This window comes from Peromyscus maniculatus, chromosome 20 (assembly GCF_049852395.1).
Source record: "Peromyscus maniculatus bairdii isolate BWxNUB_F1_BW_parent chromosome 20, HU_Pman_BW_mat_3.1, whole genome shotgun sequence".
NCBI classification, from domain to species: Eukaryota; Metazoa; Chordata; class Mammalia; order Rodentia; family Cricetidae; genus Peromyscus; species Peromyscus maniculatus.
Genome location: NC_134871.1, coordinates 51,393,848 through 51,418,970, shown reverse-complemented (window position 1 = coordinate 51,418,970; position 25,123 = coordinate 51,393,848). Strand labels below are relative to the sequence as shown.

General features: G+C 49.2%; 1 protein-coding gene and 2 pseudogenes across 3 annotated transcripts; all 3 read right to left on the bottom strand.

The window, feature by feature from the left end:
• Positions 1–4,807: 4,807 nt before the first annotated feature.
• On the bottom strand, positions 4,808–9,120 carry LOC107401603 (cytochrome P450 2D3-like; annotated as a pseudogene). Its single transcript, XR_013046519.1, has 9 exons — positions 8,825–9,120; positions 7,869–8,040; positions 7,460–7,612; positions 7,221–7,381; positions 6,396–6,572; positions 6,093–6,234; positions 5,681–5,868; positions 5,179–5,320; positions 4,808–5,078 (listed from the first exon to the last, which is right to left on the bottom strand). The product of XR_013046519.1 is annotated as a cytochrome P450 2D3-like (transcript).
• An 840-nt stretch (positions 9,121–9,960) lies between these two features.
• On the bottom strand, positions 9,961–13,885 carry LOC143266787 (cytochrome P450 2D10-like). Its single transcript, XM_076555687.1, has 3 exons — positions 13,608–13,885; positions 12,570–12,719; positions 9,961–10,101 (listed from the first exon to the last, which is right to left on the bottom strand). The coding sequence occupies exons 1-3, from the start codon at positions 13,794–13,796 to the stop codon at positions 9,961–9,963; spliced, it is 480 nt and encodes a 159-aa protein (XP_076411802.1). The 5' UTR covers positions 13,797–13,885.
• A 2,880-nt stretch (positions 13,886–16,765) lies between these two features.
• Positions 16,766–20,826, bottom strand: LOC102908662 (cytochrome P450 2D3-like; annotated as a pseudogene). The gene is made up of 7 exons (XR_013046255.1): positions 20,820–20,826; positions 19,132–19,343; positions 18,310–18,486; positions 18,008–18,149; positions 17,600–17,787; positions 17,114–17,255; positions 16,766–17,013 (listed from the first exon to the last, which is right to left on the bottom strand). The product of XR_013046255.1 is annotated as a cytochrome P450 2D3-like (transcript).
• Between the last annotated feature and the right edge of the window lie 4,297 nt (positions 20,827–25,123).

Sequence of the window (25,123 nt, the reverse complement as noted above, 5' to 3'; positions counted from 1 at the left end):
GAGGTCTGGTCATACTGGTTCCACAGTTCCGGGGGCGGGGGGGGGGGGGGCGGGGGGGGGACGGGACGACGACTCAGTTTGGAGAAGAGGGGAGGGGTAATGAACACTAGAGACTCAGAATTCTGAAAGCAACACGATTTTTTCCCACAATCTTGCAGGGTCAGGCACCAGCTCAGACAAAGTGGTGGGCATGCCAATCAGGCTCCAAACAATTGTTCTTATAGTCCTAATCACCAGTCCCTCTCTCGCCCCCGTTGGCTCGCTACCTGGGGTGGTACGGTCTTCCACATTGTCTGGCAAAATGCCCACCCCCAAGTTCCCACATTTTATTTGTTAAGTTTACGCTTAGTTTTGGTTCTGAATTTCAAGGACACAGACCCTTCTGTCATACACATCCTGGACTCAAGAGCCATGCATGACTCATGGGCTCGGTCACATAGCAGAATGTCTATAACTCCACCCCACCCCAAGATAAATTCAAAGTGCCTAGGCAAGCAGGCATCAACTGCAGCAGGAGACTGGTGCCTCTTGCTTGCTTGTGATCTGGTAAACTTAAGTCCACTTGAGACAACTGTAAGGGTAAATGGACCACTTATATGATCTTACAGGACCCCAGGACCTATGTAAGAGCGAGTCATGCCCCTGTAACCCCGGGGCTGGTGGGCAGGGACACGTGTATCCCAGGAGCTCTGGAACCTGCCAGTCTAGTTGAAATAAAGAATTCCAGGTTCATCAAGAAGGGATGCCACCTCAAAACACTAAGGTGAAGGGGCTGTAGAGTTGGCTTCGTGGTTAAGAGCACTGGCTGCTCTTGCAGAGGACGTGGGTTCAATTCCCAGCACCCACATTGTAACTCACAACCATCTGATCCAGGGGATTCAATGCCCTCTTCTGGGGCACCAAGCCCACACGTGGTGCACAGACATACATGCAGGCAAAACACTCCTACACTTAAAATAAAATAAATATTAAATTTAAATAAAATAAGGTGGAGGAGACTATAGGGAGTTGCTATTGACCTCTGGTCTGTTTGTGTGCATACCCGTGCATACAACACCCACAGAATGGTAACGAAGCTCAAAGAGATAATTATAAGCCCACGATAATGGCAGCATCATTCTCAATGGCAGAAGAAAGTATCACAAGTGTCCATTGACTGATGATTATATATAAAAAAAATGGACTAATGTTGGGTGGTGGTGGCACATGCCTGTAATCCCAACAGTCAGGGAGCAGAGGCAGGCGGATCTCTGTGAACTTCAGGCCAGCCTTGTCCACAGAGCTAATTCCAAGACAGGCTTCAAAGCTACACAAAAAAACCCCGTCTTGAAAAACTAAAAAAAAGGACTACATTCCAAGACCCACAGTGGATGCCTCCACTAGCCCATAGAATCCAATCATAAGATAGAGTCTTTTTTTCCATGCATACATACATGTGCTGTATATTTTACAAAAATCAAGCCCAACAAGAAGTTAATAATAGGGCTGGAGAGATGGCTCAGAGGTTAAGAGCACTGACTGCTCTTCCAGAGGTCCTGAGTTCAATTCCCAGCAACCACATGGTGGCTCACAACCACCTGTAATGAGATCTGGTGCCCTCTTCTGGCCTGCAGTCACATATGCTATATACATAAATAAATAAATAAATCTTAAAAAAAAAGTTAATAATATAACAAAACACTAGAGTAAAAGTTCTTTGAATGTGGAATCCTTCTCTCATCTCTCACTGTACTGCACACAATACTACATGCAAGGCCACAGCATGATGCAAGGCCTAAGGATGAGCTGCACTGAGGGGAAGAATGTGGATGTTGCAACATAGCATTGGGACACCGTCACCTTCCTCCTTAAACACAAGGACTGTGATACCGCATAGTGTTAGGACAGCATCGCCTTCCTACTTAAACACAAGGACTGTGATACCACATAGTGTTAGGACAGCATCGCCTTCCTACTTAAACACAAGGACTGTGATACCACATAGTGTTAGGACAGCATTGCCTTCCTACTTAAACACAAGGACTGTGATACCACATAGTGTTAGGACAGCATTGCCTTCCTACTTAAACACAAGGACTGTGATACCGCATGGTATTAGGACAGCATCTCCTTCCTACTTAAGCATAAAGGCTGCAACATTGCAGACACAGATCTGATAACACAGACCCCTATAACATCCCTAAAAACATGCATATATGGGCAAAGACACCCTTATGTGTCCAATATGAGTGAGACAAGGAAAGAATACTATAGATTTAGGGAGACTCCTCTGAACGGTACACAATTCCAAATCTGAGAATTACTCATTTCTGGAATTTTCCAGGTAATGTTTTTGGACCACGGTTATCTACTGTAATTGACACCAGAGACAGATGAGTGAGTTCTGGGTGAGCACTCGTACAGTGTTAATTAGTACAGTGGACGATTGTTCAGCTTAAAAGAGCTAGTGTGATGCCTGCTGAACATGAAGGAGCCTTGAAGACTTGAGTCAGTCACAGACAGACAGCGCATGATTACACTCGTCAAATCATAGAAATAGAACCCAGAGTGATGGGTGCTGGGGCTGGGCAGAGGAGAGGACGGGGAGCTACTGTCCCGGGGTGCAGAGCTTCAGTTTTAGCAGATAAAGCGATCTGGGGAGGGATTGTGGTGGTGGGAATGACTTGATACCCCTGAGCTGTACTCTGCAACTGGAGAGGATGAGCTGTGGTGTGCCATGCTGGAGCGTGCTGGCTGAGCATGCATAAGGCCTGGGGTCAACTCCCAACACCAGGAGAAACAGAATGGTAAGGCTGGTATTGCTGCCTGGGGGACCGACCTCCAGACAGCCCAGGGCTCAGTGTCCGCATGTACTAAGATTTTTCTATCTGAGCGGTTAGGAGAAAAAACAGTCATACACTCTCTTGTTGGTTTCCTTCAGACCTTTTCTTTATTCTTCTTCTGCGTTCTCTATTCTTTATTTTCCTGGTGATTTCCTTCTCTCTTTCTTGTTGTTTTCCTTCTAGCCCATTTTAACACTCTCTATCTCTACTTTTTCCCTTACAACTTATATACCCCTCCAGGCGGAGGTGGCGCACGCAGAAGCAGGTGGATCTCTGTGAGTTCAAGGTCAGCCTGGTCTACAGAGCGAGTTCCAGGAAAGGCGCCAAAACTACACAGAGAAACCCTGTCTCGAAAAACCAAAGAAAAGAGAACAAAACAACTTATATACCACAGGAAAATCTTTCAGGCGATATAAAAATTACAGTGTGGCCGGGCGGTGGTGGCGCACGCCTTTAATCCCAGCACTCGGGAGGCAGAGCCAGGCGGATCTCTGTGAGTTCGAGGCCAGCCTGGACTACCAAGTGAGTTCCAGGAAAAGGCGCAAAGCTACACAGAGAAACCCTGTCTCGAAAAACCTTAAAAAAAAAAAAAAAAAATTACAGTGTGGTTATGTAACTGGAGTATTCCTGTGTCCACCCTGCTCCTGTAGCTGCTCAGGCCCAATTAAACACACAGAGACTGTATGGCCGTGGCAGGCTTCTTGCTATCTGTTCTTTTTGTTTGTTTGTTTGTTTTTTCCTGTAGTTTTGGTACCTGTCCTGGATCTCACTCTGTAGACCAGGCTGGCCTTGAACTCAGCGATCTGCCTGGCTCTGCCTCCCAAGTGCTGGGATCAAAGGCAAGCTACCACCGCCTGGCTTGCTATCTGTTCTTATATCTTAAATGAACCCATTTCTATTAATCTATAAGTTGCCACGTGGCTGGGCTCATGGCTTACTGGTATTTTACATCATGCTTCTCCTCGTGGCAGCTGGCAGCGTCTCCTCCTCAGCCCTCTTCCACTCAGCCTTCTCCTCTCTGCTTGTCCCACCTACACTATCCTTCCTGCCTGGCTACTGGCCAATCAGCATTTTACTTACCAATCAATCATAGTAACATATATTCACAGCATACAGGACATCCCACAACATGGTTACATTCTGTTTTTCAAGTGAATGATTACAATGAATACAAAATAAACAGTAAAAAAAAAAATAAATAAAACAGCATGTTTTCCACATCCTTTACATGATTAAACAGTTTATGTATTGCAGGCAAAAAACAAATTATCCCAAGAACCCACATATATGCATACCCAAGAAGCCCCTGACACATGTGACAGACAGCTGGGGGTGTGCCCAACCCCCTGAGCTCTGCTGTCCCTTTCCCTGCTGCTGCTTTTCTTCCCTGTCCTCTCTGCAGTCACCTATGTGGGGACAGCAGCCTTCCCAGCTCTGGGAACCTTTCCAGGCGCTCATGCACCTCAGGGTCTCTTGGACCTCCTGCGTCTCTGTCACCAGACAAGAGCAGTGTGGGTCCTGTCAGGCTCATGACACCTGTCCCTGGGACCCATGGAGTCCTGCCCCCTGCCTGCAGTTTGTCACCACCTCAGTCACCGCTGCTGTGTCTTTCTGGTGACAAGGGTCAGCGGACACTCTGGGCACCAGCACTCTCCTTCCTTCCTCTCTTTCCTCCCATCCTGCTCTCCGGCTTTCCCTTCTTCCCATTCACTTTCCTCTTTTCTCCCTCCCTGGTTCTGTGTTCATGAGACTGTGATCCTCAGTATGGAATCTTTCAGTCCTGAACCTTGCTTTATAGCCCAGGCTAGCCCCAAACTTGTCATTCTCTGTGTCAGGGTCCCAGGTGCTGAATCTGCAGGCTGTGCCTTTGCACTAGGGTGAGCTCAGCCCTTTCTCCTAGCATTCAAGGTGTCCATTAGGAAGGCTCAGGTGCAGGGTGAGGGGTGATGGTGGACAGATCTCTGAGGACCAGATGCAGACAGGGTGAGTTTAAATGAGAAAGCAAGTGGTACCCACAAAACTGGTTTATTGTGGGAAGATCAGAGTGAGCTAGGGGCGGGACTAGAATCAGTGTCCTGCTAGCGAGTGATTGCACAGAACTCGTAGGGGAGGGGGATACCAGAAACATAAAGACCCCATGGTCGCTGGGCCGGGGCTGTCCATCAAGCACTGAGAACCTAAAGCACTGCAGGAGGCAGGTGAAGAAGAGGAAGAGCTCCATGCGGGCCAGAGGCTCCCCCAGGCATGCTCTGCGGCCTGTGGGTGGGAGAGGGGCTCAGTCAGTCTGGGGCCTGATGGATGCTCCACCCTCCAAGGCCCCCTGGGAAGAGACAGGGAGCCAGGCACCCCCCAGGACCTGCTGAGAATGGCATGAAGGCCTCATGCTTCACAAAGCGGCCCTGGGCATCCAGGAAGTGTTCAGGATGGAACTGGAGGGGCTTCTCCCAGACAGTCTCATCCTTCAGCACGGAGGACAGGTTGGTGATGAGGGCCGTTCCCTGTCAGGAGGCACATGGTGTGAATATGAACTGGGACACAGTTAACACAACTCTGGAGACCAAGTTCACATGCACAACCTCTTCCTGCACACACTGGACCTGTTTCCCAGAGCATCTTAGCCCCTTCACTACTGATAGAAGGTGTCCCAAACCAAGACCTGTCCCTGTGTGCCGTGCTTCCTAAAATCCCCTGTGGCTTATTCAATTGGACATCTCACTTCTCTGGAGAATCCTCCTCAATGTCATGTTCTCACACCCAGGATGATCCCATCACCATGTGGAAATCCAGGATGTGGTGGTCTTGGTCTTTCCTGCCCTTGTTTGCTAGTGTCCATGTTACGGTATGAGGGCCATGCATACCTTGGGGATGAGGAAGCCCTGTACTTCAATGTCACAAGAGGTCATGTGTGGCAAATTCATTGGGACAATGTCTGCAAATCGCTGGACCTCATGAATGACAGCATTGGTGTAGGGCATGCGGACCTGGTCTGCCATCTCTGGACTCTGCCCCTGTCCTATGACTTCATCGATCTCCTGGTGGACGCGGCCTGGAGAAACAGCACCCCCTAGCCCAGTTAAGGAGTCCCAGGAAGATATCCCTTAACTCTCTACTACTTCTGTGTTAAGGTCTGGGTCCATGGGAGAAAGATGACCATCACCCTTGCCTGAGTCTGGGTCAAATCAGTGCTGGGAACCCCAAGTGTCTCAAGAAGGCATAAGGTGTGTGCCTCTCCCCTCCTTCTTCTTTCTTCCCAGCCCCAGCAAGACTCACGTTGCACATTCGGGTGCAGGATCATGATCAGCAGGGCCCAGGCCAGTGTGATGGAAGAGGTCACCATCCCAGCACCAAACAGGTCAGAGACAACCAAACGTAGATTGGCATCATTGAAGCTGCTCTCAGGGTTCCCCTTGGCCTGGGCCAGACAGAGATGGTGGACTCAGAGTAGAGAGAGAAAAGCCCCACAATATCTTCCCATTATCTCTAGGAGGCCACACTTGGGGTCACTGGGTTATTCACAGGTTCACCCTCTTGGACCTCACCTTGCACCGGACACCACATCTCATAGTCTCTCACCTTCTCCACCTCTGCCAGGAAGGCATCAGTCAGGTCTCGGGGTGGCTGGGCAGGGTCCCGGGTCCTCCTGTGCTCATTCACCAAGTTATCCACCATGGCCATGAAGGTCTTTTGCCCAGCAAAGACTTTGTCAACCAGTCCCGGGATGCGCAAGAGAATTGGGAATGTGTTCAGAACCTGTGACAGCCAAGGAAAGCTGCTTTTTAATCTAATGTGTTAATAACAAGGATGTCTAATATAGTTATCATTATTTCAATGTTTGGTTGTATATGCATGAAGCGAGGAGTATTGTTGCCATGACAATGATGTTGAGGTCAGGGGAACACCTCCAGTCAGTTCTCCCCTTACTCTGTGGCTTCCAGGATTCGAACTCAAGTACTATGCTTGTTTGGTGAGCTCCTTTACCCACTGACCATCTCTTGACCTGGACACTTCAGCTCAATGTTGATCTCATCCAGTCTCGGATTCCAGCCCCTTCCACAATGGACACAGGGCCTCTTTGTCCCCACCAATCACCTGCCTCCTCCTCCTCTGTTCCAGCCTTTAGGCTCTTACAGCCCAGGGTGAACAGAACGAATAGTTTACATTGGAAACCTCAGGCTTGTGTGGTTTCCCTGTAGACAGAGGGCACAGGTTCTCTCCCTTTCCAGAAACTCTGACCTTGTCCATTCCCCCGACTCCCCATCTTTGGAGGTTTGTCAAGGTCCAGGCCTTTCCTCCTGCAGTGGACTCCCAGAAGGCCTCTCCCATGGCCTTGGCACACAGCTTCCTCAGGGAGGATGGACAGCATTGATGTGGCTCTTCGGGCTGCCCTGATCCTCCTACCTCAGGAAACAAGCCAGTGTTCTCTCCCATGTTTTCTTCCAACATTTTTAGCAGCTCGGTGAACTGTGGGTCTCCATACTCAAAGCACTGGGCATAAATGAGGGACATGATCACATTGCACACAGCTTTGTTCAGGAGGTGGCTGGGATTGAGCGGCTGTCCTGGGAGTGGAGAAGCAAGTGAGTCACTGTACTGCTCATGTCTTGTGTGCCCATCTGCATCCCTCACCCATCACCCACCAGCCTTTTCAGCGAGGGCGTCACAGAGGTGGCCAGCCTCATCTGTCACCCACTGCTCCAGGGATTTCTTGCCCAGGCCAAAGTTGCGCATGGTGGACACAGAGAATCTTCGCTGCTCTCGCCACTCGGGCCCGTAAGGGGCAAGGACCACACCTGTAGATACATGTTTGTATAACCAAGGACGCCTGAGTGTGCTGTCCTCTGCTCCTCTGGGATCAGTATCACCCATAACTTCTCACCTTCACCCCCAGCCCACCCCCAGCCTTTCCAGCATGTTAAGTTGGCTCCGTGGTGGATTCAGAGGCCTTTGAACTGCTCCACTGAATTACCCCTGTATCATGTCCTTCCTCTGCTCACTGTCCCCCAGGTCTGGCTCTGATCCCGTCTCTGCCCCCGCACAGCACTTTGCCTTTAGCTTTGGGCCCATAGCCCATGTGTTCAAAGACGGGTATTGGGGGTCGGTCAGCAGTGTCCTCTCCACAGTTCACCAGTACTTCCCGAACCGCCTTCAGTCCATTGATCACGACCATAGGCCTCCAGGCCATCTGCAGGCTGAACACATCACCATAGTGTTGTCGAAGCTGAAGGAGAGGGACAGAGCACTTAGTAAGTGGCAGTCCCCAGAAGATCCAGAATCAGGCTCACTGCATAAACATTGGTGTTTTCTCTCTCTCTCTCTCTCTCTCTCTCTCTCTCTCTCTCTCTCTCTCTCTCTCTCTCTTTCTCTCTTCTTCCCTCCCCCACCTTGGTCTTTCACATGTGTTGGGCATTGCTCTTCTACTGAGCTTTATCCCCAGCCTGAGATCTGTTGCCCTGTGGCTGGGGCATCTCACCTTTTTAGTTGAGCAAAGGACTCAGTAGATTAGGTCACCCAGCTGTGACCTTGCCAGAGCCAGAAAAGTGTCCTGTTGCCCATCAGCATCTCTTGATCTGTGAAGTAACTGGTTCCTTGAGATGGGGAGTGAGGCCAGAGCCCACACAGCAAGAGATTCAAGCCACCACAGGCCTTCTCTCTCCACTTGGTCTCCTGACAGACACGCTGCACTAGACCTGCAATCTTGCACCACACTAAGACCTCATCTGTGACAGGATCATAAGGGACGTGGAGTCTTCATAACTTCTGCCCCGGCTAACCAGATCTGAACTCTGCTGTCATGTCCTACCTCACTTCCTGGAGTTTGTCCCAAAACCTTTTGCCCCAGAGAGTTCCAAGTGTCCTCAGACCTGGCAGTGCCTGCAACCAGGGAGCTGTTAAACCTGTCTCATAAGGGGGCCCAGCATCAAGTCTAACCTGTGGCTCCATCCATAGGATGTGGTGCCACAGACACTGCAACCTCGGTTACTGTCTCCCCCGGCCCCCCTCACCTTGTACAAGCTGTATGGCATGTCCTTGAAGTCCACCTGGAGGAGGTTGCCCAGCACAGGCAAGGGCACAGGGCCTGGTGGGTAACAAGAAGTCCAGCGCTGGCGCCGGTGCATCAGATCCACCAGTAATATGAAGAGGACTGTGAATATGGCCACAGACCCCAGGCCATACCCAGTCAGCAGCTCCATGCCTGCCCTAATGCTGCCCAGGCTTCAGGGAAAACAATGTCCAACACTCACAGCAGCCTCCTGGAATTAGGAAGTCCCAACAGCTTGGATCGTGCCACCTGATAAGGGACAGCCAATGGTGCCCTTTTGTTCTCTGTCACAAGTTTCTGTGACAAGATTTGTCCAGCCAAGTGTAAGGATTGCCTGGAGATGTTTAGTGCCTCCCAAGAGCTGAAAATAGCAGTTCTGCTGACTGAGCATGCTGGGCAGATGTCCAGTGGATCCATGCTTCAAGGTGCACCATGATGACATGTAGTAGAAGGTTTGATGTGCCCCACATGCAAAGCTTTGAGAGCTTGAAGACATTTCCTCAGAGAGGAATAAGACCTCACAGAAGCTTCACAGAATACTTTGTTGCCAAGACTTGAGGGGCCTTTTTCACTACCAGTCAATGGTTCCCATGGGTTTGTGAACAGTGCGAGGGTGTCTTCTGCAGTTGTGGGGAGGCAGCTGTAGTATCTGTGGGTGAATAGGGGCAGTTGTGGGGAGCAGCTGGAGTCCTGTGGGTGGGTGGGACAGTGGGAGACAGTGGGGAAGGCAAGTGGAGTCTGTGTAATGTTCTGTCCATGTCTGAGATCACCCAGTTGATCAGGAGTGCAAGACACACTTGGAGATTTCTCAGATCCAAGCTGAGAGCCGAGAAATGGCCTGAGAATCCTGGGGAGGCCACTAAATTGGGCCAGGAAATTGTCACATGCTGGCCTCTGTCTTTTCACTCTTTCTTTCTTGGTGGGTCAACATATCGCCCAACATCTTCCACATAGGATATGGAGGCAGGGTCCTCCTCATGCCCTAGGCTGTGTTTAGGAGGGGCGGCCATGAGGAGAATGGAAAGATGACTCCTGAGCCTTCCAACAAATGGCACCTGTGTCCTTGGCACTGCTGGGCACACTGCACATGTCAACTCATCAATCACTAGGGTCAGTGAATTTGCAGTCCTGTCCTTGCTGGGGATCCAGACCCCTGAAGATCAAAGGCTCAGAAGTCCCAGTGGAATCCAGGCAGGCGCTCTCTGCTGCCCCCTCCAGTGTGGCAGAGGGAGGCCGGAGCTGAGTGAGAGGAGATGGAGTCCACAGCATGCAGCACCTCAGCAAGGACCAGACCCTGGGTCTCCTCTGCTCGCCTATACCTGCCACCCCCTTTTCTGCCCAAGTCTATGTCACTGGGGCCTGAGGGGATTCCATGCTTGTTGCTGGCCTGAAGCCCCCAAGTCTGCTAACTGTTCTCGACCATAGCTCTTGGCCCTGCCCAACCCAGTTAGGATCATATGGCACCCTAGGTGGGGGCACAGACAAGGGTCTTTCTCTAGCTCCAACATGGCTTGAATGGAGCCCTGAATGGGAGTCAGAACAGCAGCATGGGTCATGATTAGGAGTGAGGGGACAGAGACAACTGTGCTCTGGTCACTGATTGTCTCAGGCTGGTGTCTTCCTCCTGGTTTGTCCCAGGACCCTCCCAGGGTAACTTCTGAGGCCTGATGGTTAACTGGATGTCAGTTGTCCCACATTCTGCCTCTCTTCAAGTCTCCTCCTCTCTTCTGTGTGTCATGTATGACATCATGAAAGAGTAGCATTGGTGCTGACTGGGTACAGGTGTGCAGTGTGGCATGGACTGACTCAGGCCTGATTTTCCTGCTTCAGGCTAAGTGGGTCCCCATGATCTAAATGCACCAAGCAGGTGATGGATGTCTCACACTGTGTGTTGTAAATTCTCTGGTCTGTACCTGTTTTTGGGAGATGACCTGGATGCTCTGGTAAACATTTGCCTGCTACTACTGTTTTTCCTATTTCATCCTCCTCAGCCATGTAAACAAATGTGTCCTGTCAGGATCAGTGTGACTTCTTGGTGACTGCGGTCTTGATATTCATGTCAGCTGCTCAGGTGTGCCATGTCTACAAGAGCAAACTGGAACTCAGTCCCTGGTCACCAGCGTTCAGGGGTGCTCCCAGTTCACAATTCTCTGCACACATGTCGACAGATCCTTAATCACCATCCTTTGGACTCCACTGGAAGAGGACAAACAGAGAGGACCTGGGCAAGTCTCTCCTGTACTCTGTTCTGTGTGTCATTTCCCTTTGCTGGCTTCAACTGTCTGGGTTCATTGGAGTGAGATCACAGTTAGTCTAAGGGCATTCCTGGGTCCCTGCTTTCTTTCCCTAGGCTTGGTGTGATGTGCAAGCCCAGTCTGCTTGCGAAGAATGAAGTGACTCCCTGGGGTGACTGTGTCTCTGAGGGTGCTGTCTCAGGAACACTTAGTTTGGGCAAAGGAAGGCCAAGAGACTCTTTATGGTTGGTGAAGCTCATGGTAGAGGCCACAGCACCAGTGTTGCCCATTGTGTTCCCTATGGGATCCCAAACCACAGAACTAATACTTGAGATGCTTCCCGCTTGGTATGTGAAGAAATGCAGCCCAGTGTGGTGTCACAGGCCTTTAGTCCCAGCATTAGAGAGGCAGAGGCAGGTGGATCTGTGAGGTCAAGGCCAGCCTGGTCTACAAATCAAGTTCCAGGAAGCTAGGACTATTACAATAGAAAGCCTGATTCGAAGAACAAAATGGAAACCCCAAACAAAAAAAGGATCCAGTGAAAAGAAGAAAAGTGAAAAGGAAGGAAGAAAAGAAAACAGAAAGAAATGCAGAACTTATAAATTTTTTAAATAACAAGGCAAATCGAGAAAACAGTCAAAAGACAAAACTGAATGGAAAGGGAATCAAAGTACAGCAGAAGAACATCAGTCAGGTCTCAGCGGGACCCTGACTCTAAAGAGACAAGATCAGGTCTAAGAACAGAGCACCATGATCCCACCATCCACAACCACTGAGGCAGCTGTGCATCGGTGATCTGAGCTTTAAAACTGTGTGTGATAGTTGAGGAGAAGTATTTGAGACACTGTGTACCCCTAGGGTGAAACACTGAGAGACCCGCAAACAAAGCATTCCGGGCGTTTTGATATTGTGACTTCCTGTTGTGTTTAAGAGAAGGATTCAGGAATGTGCTGGAACACAAAAGTCTAATAGAAATGTAGGGATGTGTGGTGAACTCCGGATGGTGGGCATGTAGGAATGTGTTCTGTACCCCACCAGGCTGACAAATGTGTCTGGATGTGTGCTGGACCACACCAGGCTGAAGGATATGTAGGAGAACCAGAGAGAACTGCTTCTGCAGAGGATTCTGAAGAACCTGCGGCCCATTTCACAGAAAAGAAAATGTTTGTGGGTAGTGTTGGAAAAGATACAAGAGAAATAGAGTTTGGCCAGACTGAGACCATAGAGGTTGTAGAAGACTGAGTGGAAGGTAGAAAGTCAGGGCAGGAAACGGGAGGCAGAACTAAGGCAGGGACCATGGAGGAGTGCTGCTTACAGGCTCCTCAGCCTGGATCTCAGGGCCTCATTGAACAGCTTAACTGCCCTACCACCTGTATCCTACCCTGTCTTTCTCTGCTCACTGTCCCCCAGCTCTGGCTCTGAACCCCTCTCTGCTTCCATACAGCTTTTTGCCTTCCACTTTGAGACCAACACCCAGGTTTTTAAGACAGGCATTGGAGGGCGGTCAGAGGTGTCCTCTCCACAGTTCACCAGCACTTCCCGAACCGCCTTCAGTCCATTGATCACGACCACGGGCCTCCTGGCCATCTGCAGGCTGAACACATCACCATAGCATTGTCGAAGCTGAGGAGAGCGACAGAGCACTTAGGAAATGAGGTGCCCACAGATCCTCCAACCAGCTTAATGCATAAGTATTGGTAGAGTGTCCGTGTGTCCGTGTCCGTGTCCGTGTCCATGTCCGTGTGTGTCCGTGTCCGTGTGTGTGTGTGTGTGTGTGTGTGTGTGTGTGTGTGCTATCAGTGTGTGAATGCACAATGAGTGTGTGTGTATGTGCTTGTGTGTGTTTGTGTATTTTTTTTTGTGTGTGTGCTGTGCCTTTTGACCCTTAGTCCTTAAATTCGCTCAAGAAAACTATTTCACTGAGCTCTGTGCCCTGCCTTAGACCTCATGCTCTGTGGCTGTGGCATCCCATCCTTTAAGTTCAGCAAAGGACTCATGGTAGATATGACACCTTCTGTGATATTCCCAGAGCCTGGACACTGTCCTGGGGCCCCTCAGCATCTCAGGACACATGAAGAAACTGCTTCCTTGAGATGGGCAGTGAGGCCAGAGACCACACAGCAGCAAGAGATTCAAGCAGCCCCAGCCCCTCTCTCCCTCCACTCGGTCTCTGCCAGACACGCTGCACTAGACCTAAGATCATGCACTTCACTCAGCCCTCCTCTGTGACAGGATCCTAAGGACTTGGGGCCTTCATGATTGCTGCCCTGTCTAACTGGATCTGCACCCTGCTGTCACAACTCAATCACCCTCTGGATTTTGTCTCACTTCCCAAAAAACCTTTGCCCTAGAAAGTAGAGTGTCCCCAGACCTGGCAGTGCCTGCAACCAGAGAGCTGTTCAGCCTGTGCCATGCTGGGGCCCAGCTCCTGTCTACCCTGTGGCTCCATCCCCAGGATGTGGTGCCACAGACACTGTAACCTCGGTAACCATCCACCATGGACTGTCTCACCTTGTACAAGCTGTATGGCATGTCGTTGAAGTCCACCTGCAGCAGGTTGCCCAGCACAGGCAAGGGCACAGGGCCTGGTGGGTAACAAGAAGTCCAGCGCTGGCGCCGGTGCATCAGATCCACCAGTAATATGAAGAGGACTGTGAATATGGCCACAGACCCCAGGCCACACCCAGTCAGCAGCTCCATGGCGGCCCCACTGCAGCCCAGGCTTCCAGGCAAAAAATGTCCAACACTCACAGCAGCCTCCTGGGATCAGGAAGTCCCACAGATTGGAACCTGCCACCTTATAAGGGACAGCCAATGGTGCTCTTTTGTCCTCTCTCTCAGGTTTCTGTGTTTTGTTTGATCAAGTGTAGTGAGGGGCCAGCGACCTTCGGTCCAACCCAAGAGCTGACCATGATGGGCATATGTCCAATGGAACACCTGCTTTGAGGTGCATAGTCATTACCGTAGAAAATGATCAGGTATTCCATCCATGTGTAGCTTTGAGGGACTGAAGACATTACCTGGGGAAAAAAAAATAAGACCTCACCAAAGCTTCGAGGAACGTTGTGTTGACCAGAGAGGATGGCCTGACCGTCAGTACCAGTCAGTGGCTTCTGTGGGTGTGTGAGCAGTCGAGGGTGTCTCCTGCAGTTTGGGGAAGGAGGCTGCAGCCCCACGGGGTGAGTGAGGGGCAGTGGGGGAAGGCACTGGAGAACCTGTGGGTGAGTGAGTCACAGTGCAGGAAGGCAACAGGAGTCCCTGTGTGGTAGTGGGGGACAGCTAGGAAAGGCAGTGAGAGCCCCAGTGGATTAGTGGGGGTCAGTGCAGGGAGGTTGGAAAAGCCCCTCTAAGTAAGTGGGGGTCAGTGGGGAGAGAGCTGGAGACAATGTGGGGTCATTTGGGGCCATGGGGAAATATCTGGATCCCCTTGGGTGAGTCGGGGGCAGTGGGGAAGGCAGTTGAACCCCACGAAATCCTCAGTGTAGGCCTGAGGTCCCACACTTGATCAGGAAAGCAAGACACACAATTAGGAGATTTCTCAGACCAATTGGAGAGTGTTGAGAAATGGTCAGAAAATCCTGGAGAGACCACTAAGTTTGGCCAGGAACTTGACACATGGTGGTCTCTTTCCTTATACATACTATCAATCTTGGTGGGTCAATGTTTCCACCAACATCTTCCACTTGGGATATGGAGGCAGTGTCCTCTTCATACTCGAGGCTATGATTAGGATGGGCAGCCATGAGGAGAATGTGAATGTGACTCCTGAGCCTTCCAACAAATGGCACCTATGTCCTGGACACTGCTGGGCACACTGCACATGTCAACTCATCAATCACTAGGGTCAGTGAAGGTGCAGTCCCTGTCCTTGCTGGGGATCCAGACCTCTGAAGACCAAAGGCTCAGAAGTCCCAGTGGAATCCAGGCGGGCGCTCTCTGCTGCCCCCTCCAGTGTGGCAGAGGGAGGCAGGAGCTGAGTGAGAGGAGATGGAGTCCACAGCATGCAGGACCTCAGCAAGGACCAGGCCCTGGGTCCCCTCCTCTCTGCTGCCCCTGCTGCATCCTTCTCTACCCATTTGTATGCCACTGGGGCATGTGGAGGACGCCATGCTTGTTGCTGGTGTGAAGCCCGAAGTCAGCTTCCTGTTCTCGACCATAGCTCTTGGCTCTGCCCAACCCAGTTAGGATCATATGTTACCCTATGTTGGGGCACAGACAAGAGTTTCTCTAGCTCACACTTGGCCTAAATGGAGCCCTGAATGGGAGTCAGAACAGCAGCATGGGTCATGATTAGGAGAGAGGGGACAGAGACAACTGTGCTCTGGTCACTGATTGGCTCAGGCTGGTGTCTTCCTCCTGGTTTGCCCCAGGACCCTCCCAGGGTAACTTCTGAGACCTGATGGTTAACTGGATGTCAGTTGTCCCACATCTGCCTCTCTTCAACTCTCCTCCTCTCTTCTGTGTGTCATGTATGACACCATGAAAGAGTAGCATTGGTGCTGACTGGGTACAGATGTGCAGTGTGGCATAGACTGACTTAGGCCAGATTTTCCTGCTTCAGGCTAAATGAGTCCCTGTGATCTAAGTGCAATGAGCATGTGAGGGATGTCACACGCTGTGTGCTGTGTGCTCTAAAGTCCCTGGTCTGTCACCAGCTCTTGGGAGATGACCTGGATGCTCTGGTGAACACCTGCCTGTTTGCCCCCTTTCATCCTCCATCTGTGTCTCCTCAGCCATGTGAACAAATGTGTCCTGTCAGGATAAGGGTGACTTCCAGGGAGACTGGGGTCTTGGTATTCATGTCAGCTGCACAGGTGTGCCATGTCTACAAGAGCAAGCGGGAACCTGATCCCTGGTCATCAGGGTTCAGGGGTGTTCCCAGTTCACAATTCTCTGCCCACATGTCAACAGATATTTAATCACTGTCCTTTGGACTCCACTGGAGGATCCTGGGCGTGTCCTGTCACCTGACACATGTGGCAGACAGCTGGGGGTGTGCCCAACCCCCTGAGCTCTGCTGTCCCTCTCCCTGCTGCTGCTTTTCTTCCCTGTCCTCTCTGCAGTCACCACTGTGGGGACAGCAGCCTTCCCAGCTCTGGGAACCTTTCCAGGCGCTCATGCACCTCAAGGTCTCTCGGACCTCCTGCGTCTCTGTCACCAGACAGGAGCAGTGTGGGTCCTGTCAGGCTCATGACACCTGTCCCTGGACCCATGGAGTCCTGTCCCCCCCCTGCAGTTTGTCACCACCTCAGTCACCGCTGCTGTGTCTTTCTGGTGACAAGGGTCAGCAGACACGCTGGGCACCAGCACTCTCCTTCCTTCCTCTCTTTCCTCCCATCCTGCTCTCCGGCTTTCCCTTCTTCCCATTCAGTTTCCTCTTTTCTCCCTCCCTGGTTCTGTGTTCATGAGACCGTGATCCTCAGTATGGAATCTTGCAGTCCTAAACCCTGCTTTATAGCCCAGGCTAGCCCCAAACTTGCCATTCTGTGTCAGGGTCCCAGGTGCTGAATCTGCAAGCTGTGCCTTTGCACTAGGGAGAGCTCAGCCCTTTCTCCTAGCATTCAAGGTGTCCATTAGGAAGGCTCAGGTGCAGGGTGAGGGGTGATGGTGGACAGTTCTCTGAGGACCAGATGCAGACAGGGTGAGAGTTTAAATGAGAAAGCAAGTGGTACCCACAAAACTGGTTTATTGTGGGAAGATCACAGTAAGCTAGGGGCGGGACTAGAATCTGTGTCCTGCTAGCGAGTGACTGCACAGAGCTCATAGCGGGAGGGGGATACCAGAAACATAAAGACCCCATGGTCAGTGGGCCAGGGCTGTCCATCAAGCACTGAGAACCTAAAGCGCTGCAGGAGGCAGGTGAAGAAGAGGAAGAGCTCCATGCGGGCCAGAGGCTCCCCCAGGCATGCTCTGCGGCCTGTGGGTGGGAGAGGGACTCAGTCAGTCTGGGGCCTGATGGATGCTCCACCCTCCAAGGCCCCCTGGGAAGAGACAGGGAGCCAGGCACCCCCCAGGACCTGCTGAGAATGGCATGAAGGCCTCATGCTTCACAAAGCAGCCCTGGGCATCCAGGAAGTGTTCAGGATGGAACTGGAGGGGCTTCTCCCAGACAGTCTCATCCTTCAGCACTGAGGACAGGTTGGGGATGAGGGTCATTCCCTGGCAGGAGAAACATGGTGTGAACATGGACTTGGACATGGCTAACATGACCCTGGGTCACCAAGTTCACATGCACAAACTGGACCCATTTCCCAGGACATCTTAGCCCCTTCTCTACTTATAGAAGGTGTCCCAAGCCAGGACCTGTGTGCAGTGCTTCCTAAAATCCACTGTGTCTTATTCAGTTGGACATCCCACTTCCCTGGAGAATCCTCCTCAATGGCTGTCGTGTGCTCACACCCAGGTTGGTCCCATCACCATGTGGAAATCCAGGATGTGGTGGTCTTGGTCTTTCCTGCCCTTGTTTGCTAGTGTCCATGCTACGTTATGAGGGTCATGCATACCTTGGGGATGAGGAAGCCCTGTACTTCAATGTCACGAGAGGCTCTGTGTGGCAAATTCATTGGGACAATGTCTGCAAATCGCTGGACCTCATGAATGACAGCATTGGTGTAGGGCATGGAGGCCTGGTCTGCCATCTCTGGATGCCGCCCCTGCCCTATGATTTCATCAATCTCCTGGTGGACTCAGCCTACAGAAACAGCATCGCCCCTAGTTAAGGAGTCCCAGGCAGATGCCCCTTAACTCTCTACTACTTCTGTGTTAAGGTCTGGGTCCATGGAGTAAGATGACCATCACCCTTGCCTGAGTCTGGGTCAAGTCAGTGCTGGGAACCCCAAGTGTCTCAAGAAGGCTTAAGGAGTGTGCCTCTCCCCTCCTTCTTCTTTCTTCCCAGCCCCAGCAAGACTCACGCTGTACATCTGGGTGCAGGATCATGAGCAGCAGGGCCCAGGCCAGTGTGATTGAAGAGGTCACCATCCCAGCACCAAACAGGTCAGAGACGACCAAACGTAGATTGGCATCATTGAAGCTGCTCTCGGGGTTCCCCTTGGCCTGGGCCAGACGGAGACGGCGGACTCAGAGTAGAGAGGGAAAAGCCCCACAGTACCTTCCCCTTGTCTCCAGGAGGCCACACTTGGTTCACTGGGTTATTCACAGGTTCACCCTCTTGGATCTCACAGTGCACTGGACACCACATCCCAGAGTCTCTCACCTTCTCCACCTCTGCCAGGAAGGCATCAGTCAGGTCTCGGGGTGGCTGCGCAGGGTCCCGGGTCCTCCTGTGCTCATTCACCAAGTTATCCACCATGGCCATGAAGGTCTTTTGCCCAGCGAAGACTTTGTCAGCCAGCCCCGGGATGCGCAAGAGAATTGGGAACGTGTTCAGAACCTGTGACCGCCAAGGAAAGCTGCTTTTTAATCTAATGTGTTAATAACTAGGATGTCTAATATAGTTATCATTATTTCAATGTTTGGTTGTATATGCATGATGTGAGGAGTACTGTTGCCATGACAATGATGTTGAGGTCAGGGGAACACCTCCAGTCAGTTCTCTCCTTACTACGTGGCTTCCAGGATTCGAACTCAAGTACTATGCTTGCTTGGTGAGCTCCTTCACCCACTGACCATCTCTTGACCTGGACACTTCAGTTCAATGTTGATCTCAACAAGTCCCAGATTCCAGCCTCTTCCACAATGGACACAGGGACTGTTTGTCCCCACCCATCACCTGCATCCTCCTCTGTTCCAGCCTTTAGGCTCTTACAGCCCAGGGTGAACAGAATGAATAGTTTACATTGGACACCTCAGGCTTGTGTGGTTTCCATGTAGACAGAGGACACAGGTTCTCTCCCTTTCTAGAAACTCTGACCTTGTCCATTCCCCCCACTCCCCATCGTTGGAGGTTTGTCAAGGTCCAGGCCTTTCCTACTGCAGTGGACTCCCAGAAGGCCTCTCCCATGGCCTTGGCACACAGCTTCCTCAGGGAAGATGGACAGCATTGATGTGGCTCTGCGGGCTGTCCTGATGCTCCTACCTCAGGAAACAAGCCAGTGTTCTCTCCCATGTTTTCTTCCAACATTTTTATCATCTTGGTGAACTGAGGGTCTCCATACTCAAAGTGCCGGGCATAAATGAGGGACGTGATCACATTGCACACAGCTTTGTTCAGGAGGTGGCTGGGATTGAGGGACTGTCCTGGGAATGGAGAAGCAAGTGAGTCACTGTACAGCTCATGTCTTCTGTGCCCTCACACACACATACATGCAATGAATAAAATGTTTGTACAGTAAACTATAAAAACTGTCAGAAGTGACTGGCTGATATGTAAATGGCATGCATTGAAGAAGTAAATTAAAGAGAATGTTAAAACAGGAAGGCTTGCTTTATTGTTCATGGGTTGAAAATTCTGGGGAATGATCTGTTACTCAATGGGATCTCATCATTCAATTAAAATCCTATCAGATTCCAAAATTCCTAAAATTTGTATGGAATATTGAGACCACAAATGCTGCCAAACCTCTTCAAAGAATGAAGAGGTACGGGGACGGAGAGAGGGCTTAATTGGTAAACAACTTGCTACAGGAACATGAGGACCTGAGTTCAGATCTCAAGAATCCAGCAGTGTCTCATGCCTGTAATCTAACTGCACCTTGGGGTTTGGTACCCAGGTAGTCTAGTCACATTGGTGAGAACTAGGTTCAGAAAGTAGCCCTATATCTAAAAGCAAGATGGATAGTGATTGAGAAAAATGCCTGACATTAACCACTGACTTCTATATGCATGTTTCTATTCACATACACATGAATACACACACACACACACACATTGGAAAACTCACATTTCTTTTTTGTTGTTGTTGTTTGTTTGCTTATTTGGATTGGCTTGGTTTGGTTTCTCGAGGCAGGGTTTCTCTGTGTAGCCCTGGCTGTCCTGGAACTTGCTCTGTAGACCAGGTTGTCCTCAAACTCAGAAATCTGCCTGCCTCTGCCTCCATGATGGGATTAAAGATGTGTGCCACCACCACCAGACTACATTACCTGTTTTAAACAGGACTCAGCTCTGACTTATGATAGGACTAAATCCCAGAATACCCACTGCATAAGCTACAATGCATTTCACACTCTGACCTACATTACTGCACCATGGCATGTTACAGAGCCTTGGAGAATCATTCTTGAGACACTCTGGGGCCAACTGAGAGCTAAAACTAGGTCCCAACTGCCATCGCCAGAGGTTCCTAATCACATGGGCAGGCTAAGAAGACAAGGGGAGGTGTTGTGCAAGAGAGCAATTTAACAGAAGCCAAGATAAGAAGTTAGCTGGAGAGAGAACTTTGCACAAGAAGGCAATTCAATAGAAGCCAAGACAAGCAAGCTGTGGCATTTCAACCTGGGGTGCCCAAAAGAGGTGGATGATTTTCCATGGGTTTTTTCCATCCAGGAGATCAAATTCTAGTCAATCCTAATGACTTTAGCAAGAATATGAGGTGAAGAAATATCTGCATGGTCTTGCCATGTCAACAGTATGTATATAGTATGTGCTTATGTTGTATGAATGTGTCTGTGTGTATGTATGTACATGAGTGTAGTGTATGTGCTTGTTCATAGTGTGTGCATATGTGTAAGCATGTATGCATAGTATGCATGCATATGGGTACAAGTGTATATATGGTGTAAATGTTGCATGTTGTGTGTGTGTGTGTGTGAGTGAGTGTAGGCATACTTGCCATTGTGAGAATGTAGAAGACAGTAAACACACAAGGAGTCAGTTTTTTCCACCTGAAATGAGTTCTGGAGTTTGAATCAGGTCTCCAGGCTTGCTTGGCAAATCCTTTGCCTGCTGATCATCTGACTGGCCCCGTATGTTGCATGTGCTCAGCATCCTCCTGGACCAATCTCAGTTCCCAGCCTCTTTTACCAGGACCCAGGCCTGTTTATTCCCACCTGAAACCTGCCTCCTCATCAGTTCCAGCCTTTAGGCTTCTGCAGCCCAGGGTGAACAGAAGAAATAGTCTACCCTGAAAATCTCACAGGCCTGTGGGCTTCTATGTAGACAGAGAACACAGGTTCTCTCCCTCCTCTCCTGTTGTCAGAGGTTTGTCAAGCTCCAGGCCTTTCCTCCTGCAGTGGACTCCCACAAGGCCTCTCCCATGGCCTTGGCACACAGCTTCCTCTGGGAGGATGGACAGCATAGATGTGGCTCTGCCGGCTGTCCTGAGCCTCCTACCTCAGCAAGGAAGCCAGTGCTTCCTCTCAAATATTCTCTTAACATTTTCAGTTGTTTTCAACAGAATCTCAATCATTTCATTTCATCAATAAAGACTCAGGAGCCAAATGCTGAGGTGAAAGTCTGCTAGCTCAGAGAGGCAATGAAAGCACCCAGCTGACCTTCTTCCTCACCCAACATTCCAGAAAAAAACTCTGTCCTCCACCGCTGTCTCAAACAACGATGTCTCTAAACTCCATATCCCTCCTTTCCACTTCCTGTGCATCTCTGTATCCATCCTCCTGACTCCCCTTTATTCTCTGTGGTTTTTACTAATAACCCTATGTTTACTTCAAGTCAGCTGATTACTTGCTCTGCCTCTTGACCTATGGTTGACTTTATTTAATTCTGTTTACAATACTCAAGCAGAAAGCACTTGGATTAAAAATGTGTGCTAGGGCCTACCCACACTACAACTGGAACAGGTTTTTCTGAGGAATAATGTAATCTTGTGGTTCACATAGTGATCAATATCTTGCAACATTCAGCATCTGGCCAAATCAAAGGAGTTTGTACTCAAAGTGATGGGCATAAATGACAGACACAATCACGTTGCATGTGGCTTTGTTCTGATGGTGTTGGGGCTAAAGGGAAGTCCTGGGAGTCAATAATATAATATATATGTATATATATATATGTATAATAATATAATATATATATATAATAAGTCAAGATGTTGTGCAATTCTGGCTGTTGCAGAATATTTTACTATGCAAAGATGTGTTACATTTGTTAAACTATGTAGAGATGTATTGCATTTGTTTATGCTGTGGAATATTTGTTTAACTCTGTGAAGATGTGTTGCATTTGTTTAATTATGTAAAGATGTGTTGCTGCTTTACCTTGCCTACCTAAGGCACATGATTGGTCTAATGAAAAGTTGAATGGTCAATAGTGAGGAAGGAGGTTTAGGCAAAATTGCTGGTAGAGAGAGTAGGTAGGAGGAGAATTTATGCTAGAGGAAGAAAGAAAAGGAGACACAGGCAGACACCACAGGCCAGCTGGCCCACACAGAGGAAGCAGAAAAGTAGGACATACAGATTGAAGGAAAGATTTAAAAAATTCAAGGCAAGATGTAGATGAATAGAAACAGATTAAATTAAGTTAAAAGAGCTAGTTGGACAAGCAGCCTAAGCTAAGGCCTAGAACTCATAGCTAATAATAAGTCTTCATGTCTTTATTTGGGAGCATGTTGGAAACCCAAGGAAAATTCCAACTTAATGGCCCCCAGTATGGGGCCTTAATTTCCCTATAAGGTCTGAGAAAGTAGAAAAAATAGAAGAAACCTGGTATGGCTCCTTTCAGATAGATGCACTGCTGTGCAGAAGAGCATCTGAGCAGACAGCACACTGAGTAGAAACAGCAAGCGAAGTAGAAATGCCGGCCACAGTGTGGGTACCAACTTCCTTGAGCTGGGATGGCTCAATGCAGCTCTCACTTATAGGCAGTTCCCAGTAAAACAGCTCTTAGCCAGGCCTGCAGGCTTAAGGCTGAGCTCTCAGGGACCCAAGGAGACAGGGGAGCTACCCACCAGAGAGGCATGGCTTGGGCCTAACCGCCATTTAGCAGTTTAAGGTTTGGCTCATGTGTTCAGAGAATGCTACAGGAGCACAGGAAAACAGGTCCAGACAGAAAAAAAAATCTTTAAACAGGTTACAGTGTGCCTAGGTGCTTAAGAAAGAAAATAAAATGGGTATAGACAGTCACAAAAAAATAGTTTAAAATATTTATGTAAAGTCGTTGAAAAATGAGTAAAGTAATATAAAATGAATAAAACAACCTCTAGAGGCATCACCATCCCTGACTTCAAGCACTACTATAGAGCTACAGTAATAAAAACAGCTTGGTACTGGCATAAAAACCAAAATGTAGACCAATGGAACCGAACTGAAGACCCTGACATTAATTCACACATGTATAAACACCTAATTTTTGACAAAGGAGCCAAAACTGTACAATGGAAAAAAGAAAGCATCTTCAACAAATGGTGCTGGCATAACTGGATGTTCACATGTAGAAGACTGCAAATAGATCCATATCTGTCACCGTGCACAAAACTTAAGTCCAAGTGGGTCAAAGACCTCAACATAAATCCAGTTACTCTGAACCTGCTAGAAGAGAAAGTAGGAAGTACTCTTGAATGCATTGGCACAGGAGATCATTTCCTAAATATAATAACACCAGTAGCACAGACACTGAGAGAAACAATTAATAAATGGGACCTGTTGAAACTGAGAAGCTTTTGTAGGGCAAAGAACACGGTCAATAAGACAAAATGACAGCCTACAGAATGAGAAAAGATCTTCACCAACCCCACATCTGACAGAGGGCTAATCTCCAGTATATATCAAGAACTCAAGAAACTAGACATCAAAATAACTAACAGTCCAATTTTAAAATGGGCTATAGAGCTAAACAGAGAATTTTTAACAGAAGAATCTCAAATGGCCGAAAGACATTTAAGGAATTGTTCAACATCCTTATTCACCAGGGAAATGCAAATCAAAATGACTCTGAGATACCATCTTACACCTGTCAGAATGGCTAAGATCCAGAACACTGAAGGCAGCTTATATTGGAGAGGATGTGGAGCAAGGGGAACACTCCCACAATGTTGGTGGGAATGCAAACTTGTCCATCCACTGTGGAAATCAGGATGGCAGTTTCTCAGAAAATTGGGGATCAGTCTTCCTCAAGACCCAGCTATACCACTCTTGGGCATAGACCCAAGGAATGCTCAATCATACCACAAGGACAAATGCTCAACTATGTTCATAGCAGCATTATTTGTAATAGCCAGAACCTGGAAACAACCTAGATGCCCCCCAACTGAAGAATGGATAAAGAAAATGTGGTACAAGCCAGGCGGTGGTGGCGCACGCCTTTAATCCCAGCACTCGGGAGGCAGAGCCAGGTGGATCTCTGTGAGTTCGAGGCCAGCCTGGGCTACCAAGTGAGTTCCAGGAAAAAGGCGCAAAGCTACACAGAGAAACCCTGTCTCGAAAAACCAAAAAAAAAAAAAAAAAAAAAAGAAAATGTGGTACATATACACAGTGCAATACTACTCAGCAGAGAAAAACAATTACATCATGAGGTTTGCAGGCAAATGGATGGAACTAGAAAATATCCTGAGTGAGGTAACCCAGACTCAGAAAGACAAACATGATATGTACTCACTCATAAGCAAAGGATAACCAGACTGCAACTCACAACTCCAGGGAGGCTACTAGTAAAGAGGACCCTAAGAAAGACACAGGGATCGCCCAATGACAGAGAAGTGGAGAAGATCTACTTGAGCAAACAGGGGGTGAGGTGGGTAATGGAAGGCAAGGGTTGGGGGAAAGAGAGCTTAGGGGAGTGGGAGGTCCTAGCTGGATCAGGAACAAAGTGAGAGAAGAAGGAAAGAGATACCATGATAAATGAAGACCCCATGGGAATAGGAAGAAGCAAAGTGCTAGAGAGGTCCCCAGAAATCCACAAAGATACCTCCACTATAGACTAGTGGCAATGGTTGAATGAGTGCCTGAGCTCTGGTAATCAGATGGCCGAACACCCTAACTGTCATAATAAAACTCTCATCTGGTGACTGGTGGAAGCAGATGCAGAGATCCACAGCCAAACCCCAGATGAAGCTCCAGGAGTCCAATCATCGAGAGAGAGGAGGGATTATATGACCAAGAGATATCGAGACCATGATTGGAAAAAGCACAGGGACAAATAGCCAAACTAGCGGAAACACATGAACTGTGAACCAATAGCTG

Excerpts from the sequence above, each read along its gene's own strand:
- LOC143266787 (XM_076555687.1), bottom strand. The coding sequence starts at position 13,796 with ATGGAGCTGCTGACTGGGTGTGGCCTGGGGTCTGTGGCCATATTCACA. Across the intron at positions 12,720-13,607 it reads TGCCATACAGCTTGTACAAG|CTTCGACAATGCTATGGTGA; the intron begins GTGAGACAGTCC and ends CGCTCTCCTCAG. Across the intron at positions 10,102-12,569 it reads TGCCTGTCTTAAAAACCTGG|CTCCGGCCTCCCTCTGCCAC; the intron begins GTGTTGGTCTCA and ends CCTCTCACTCAG.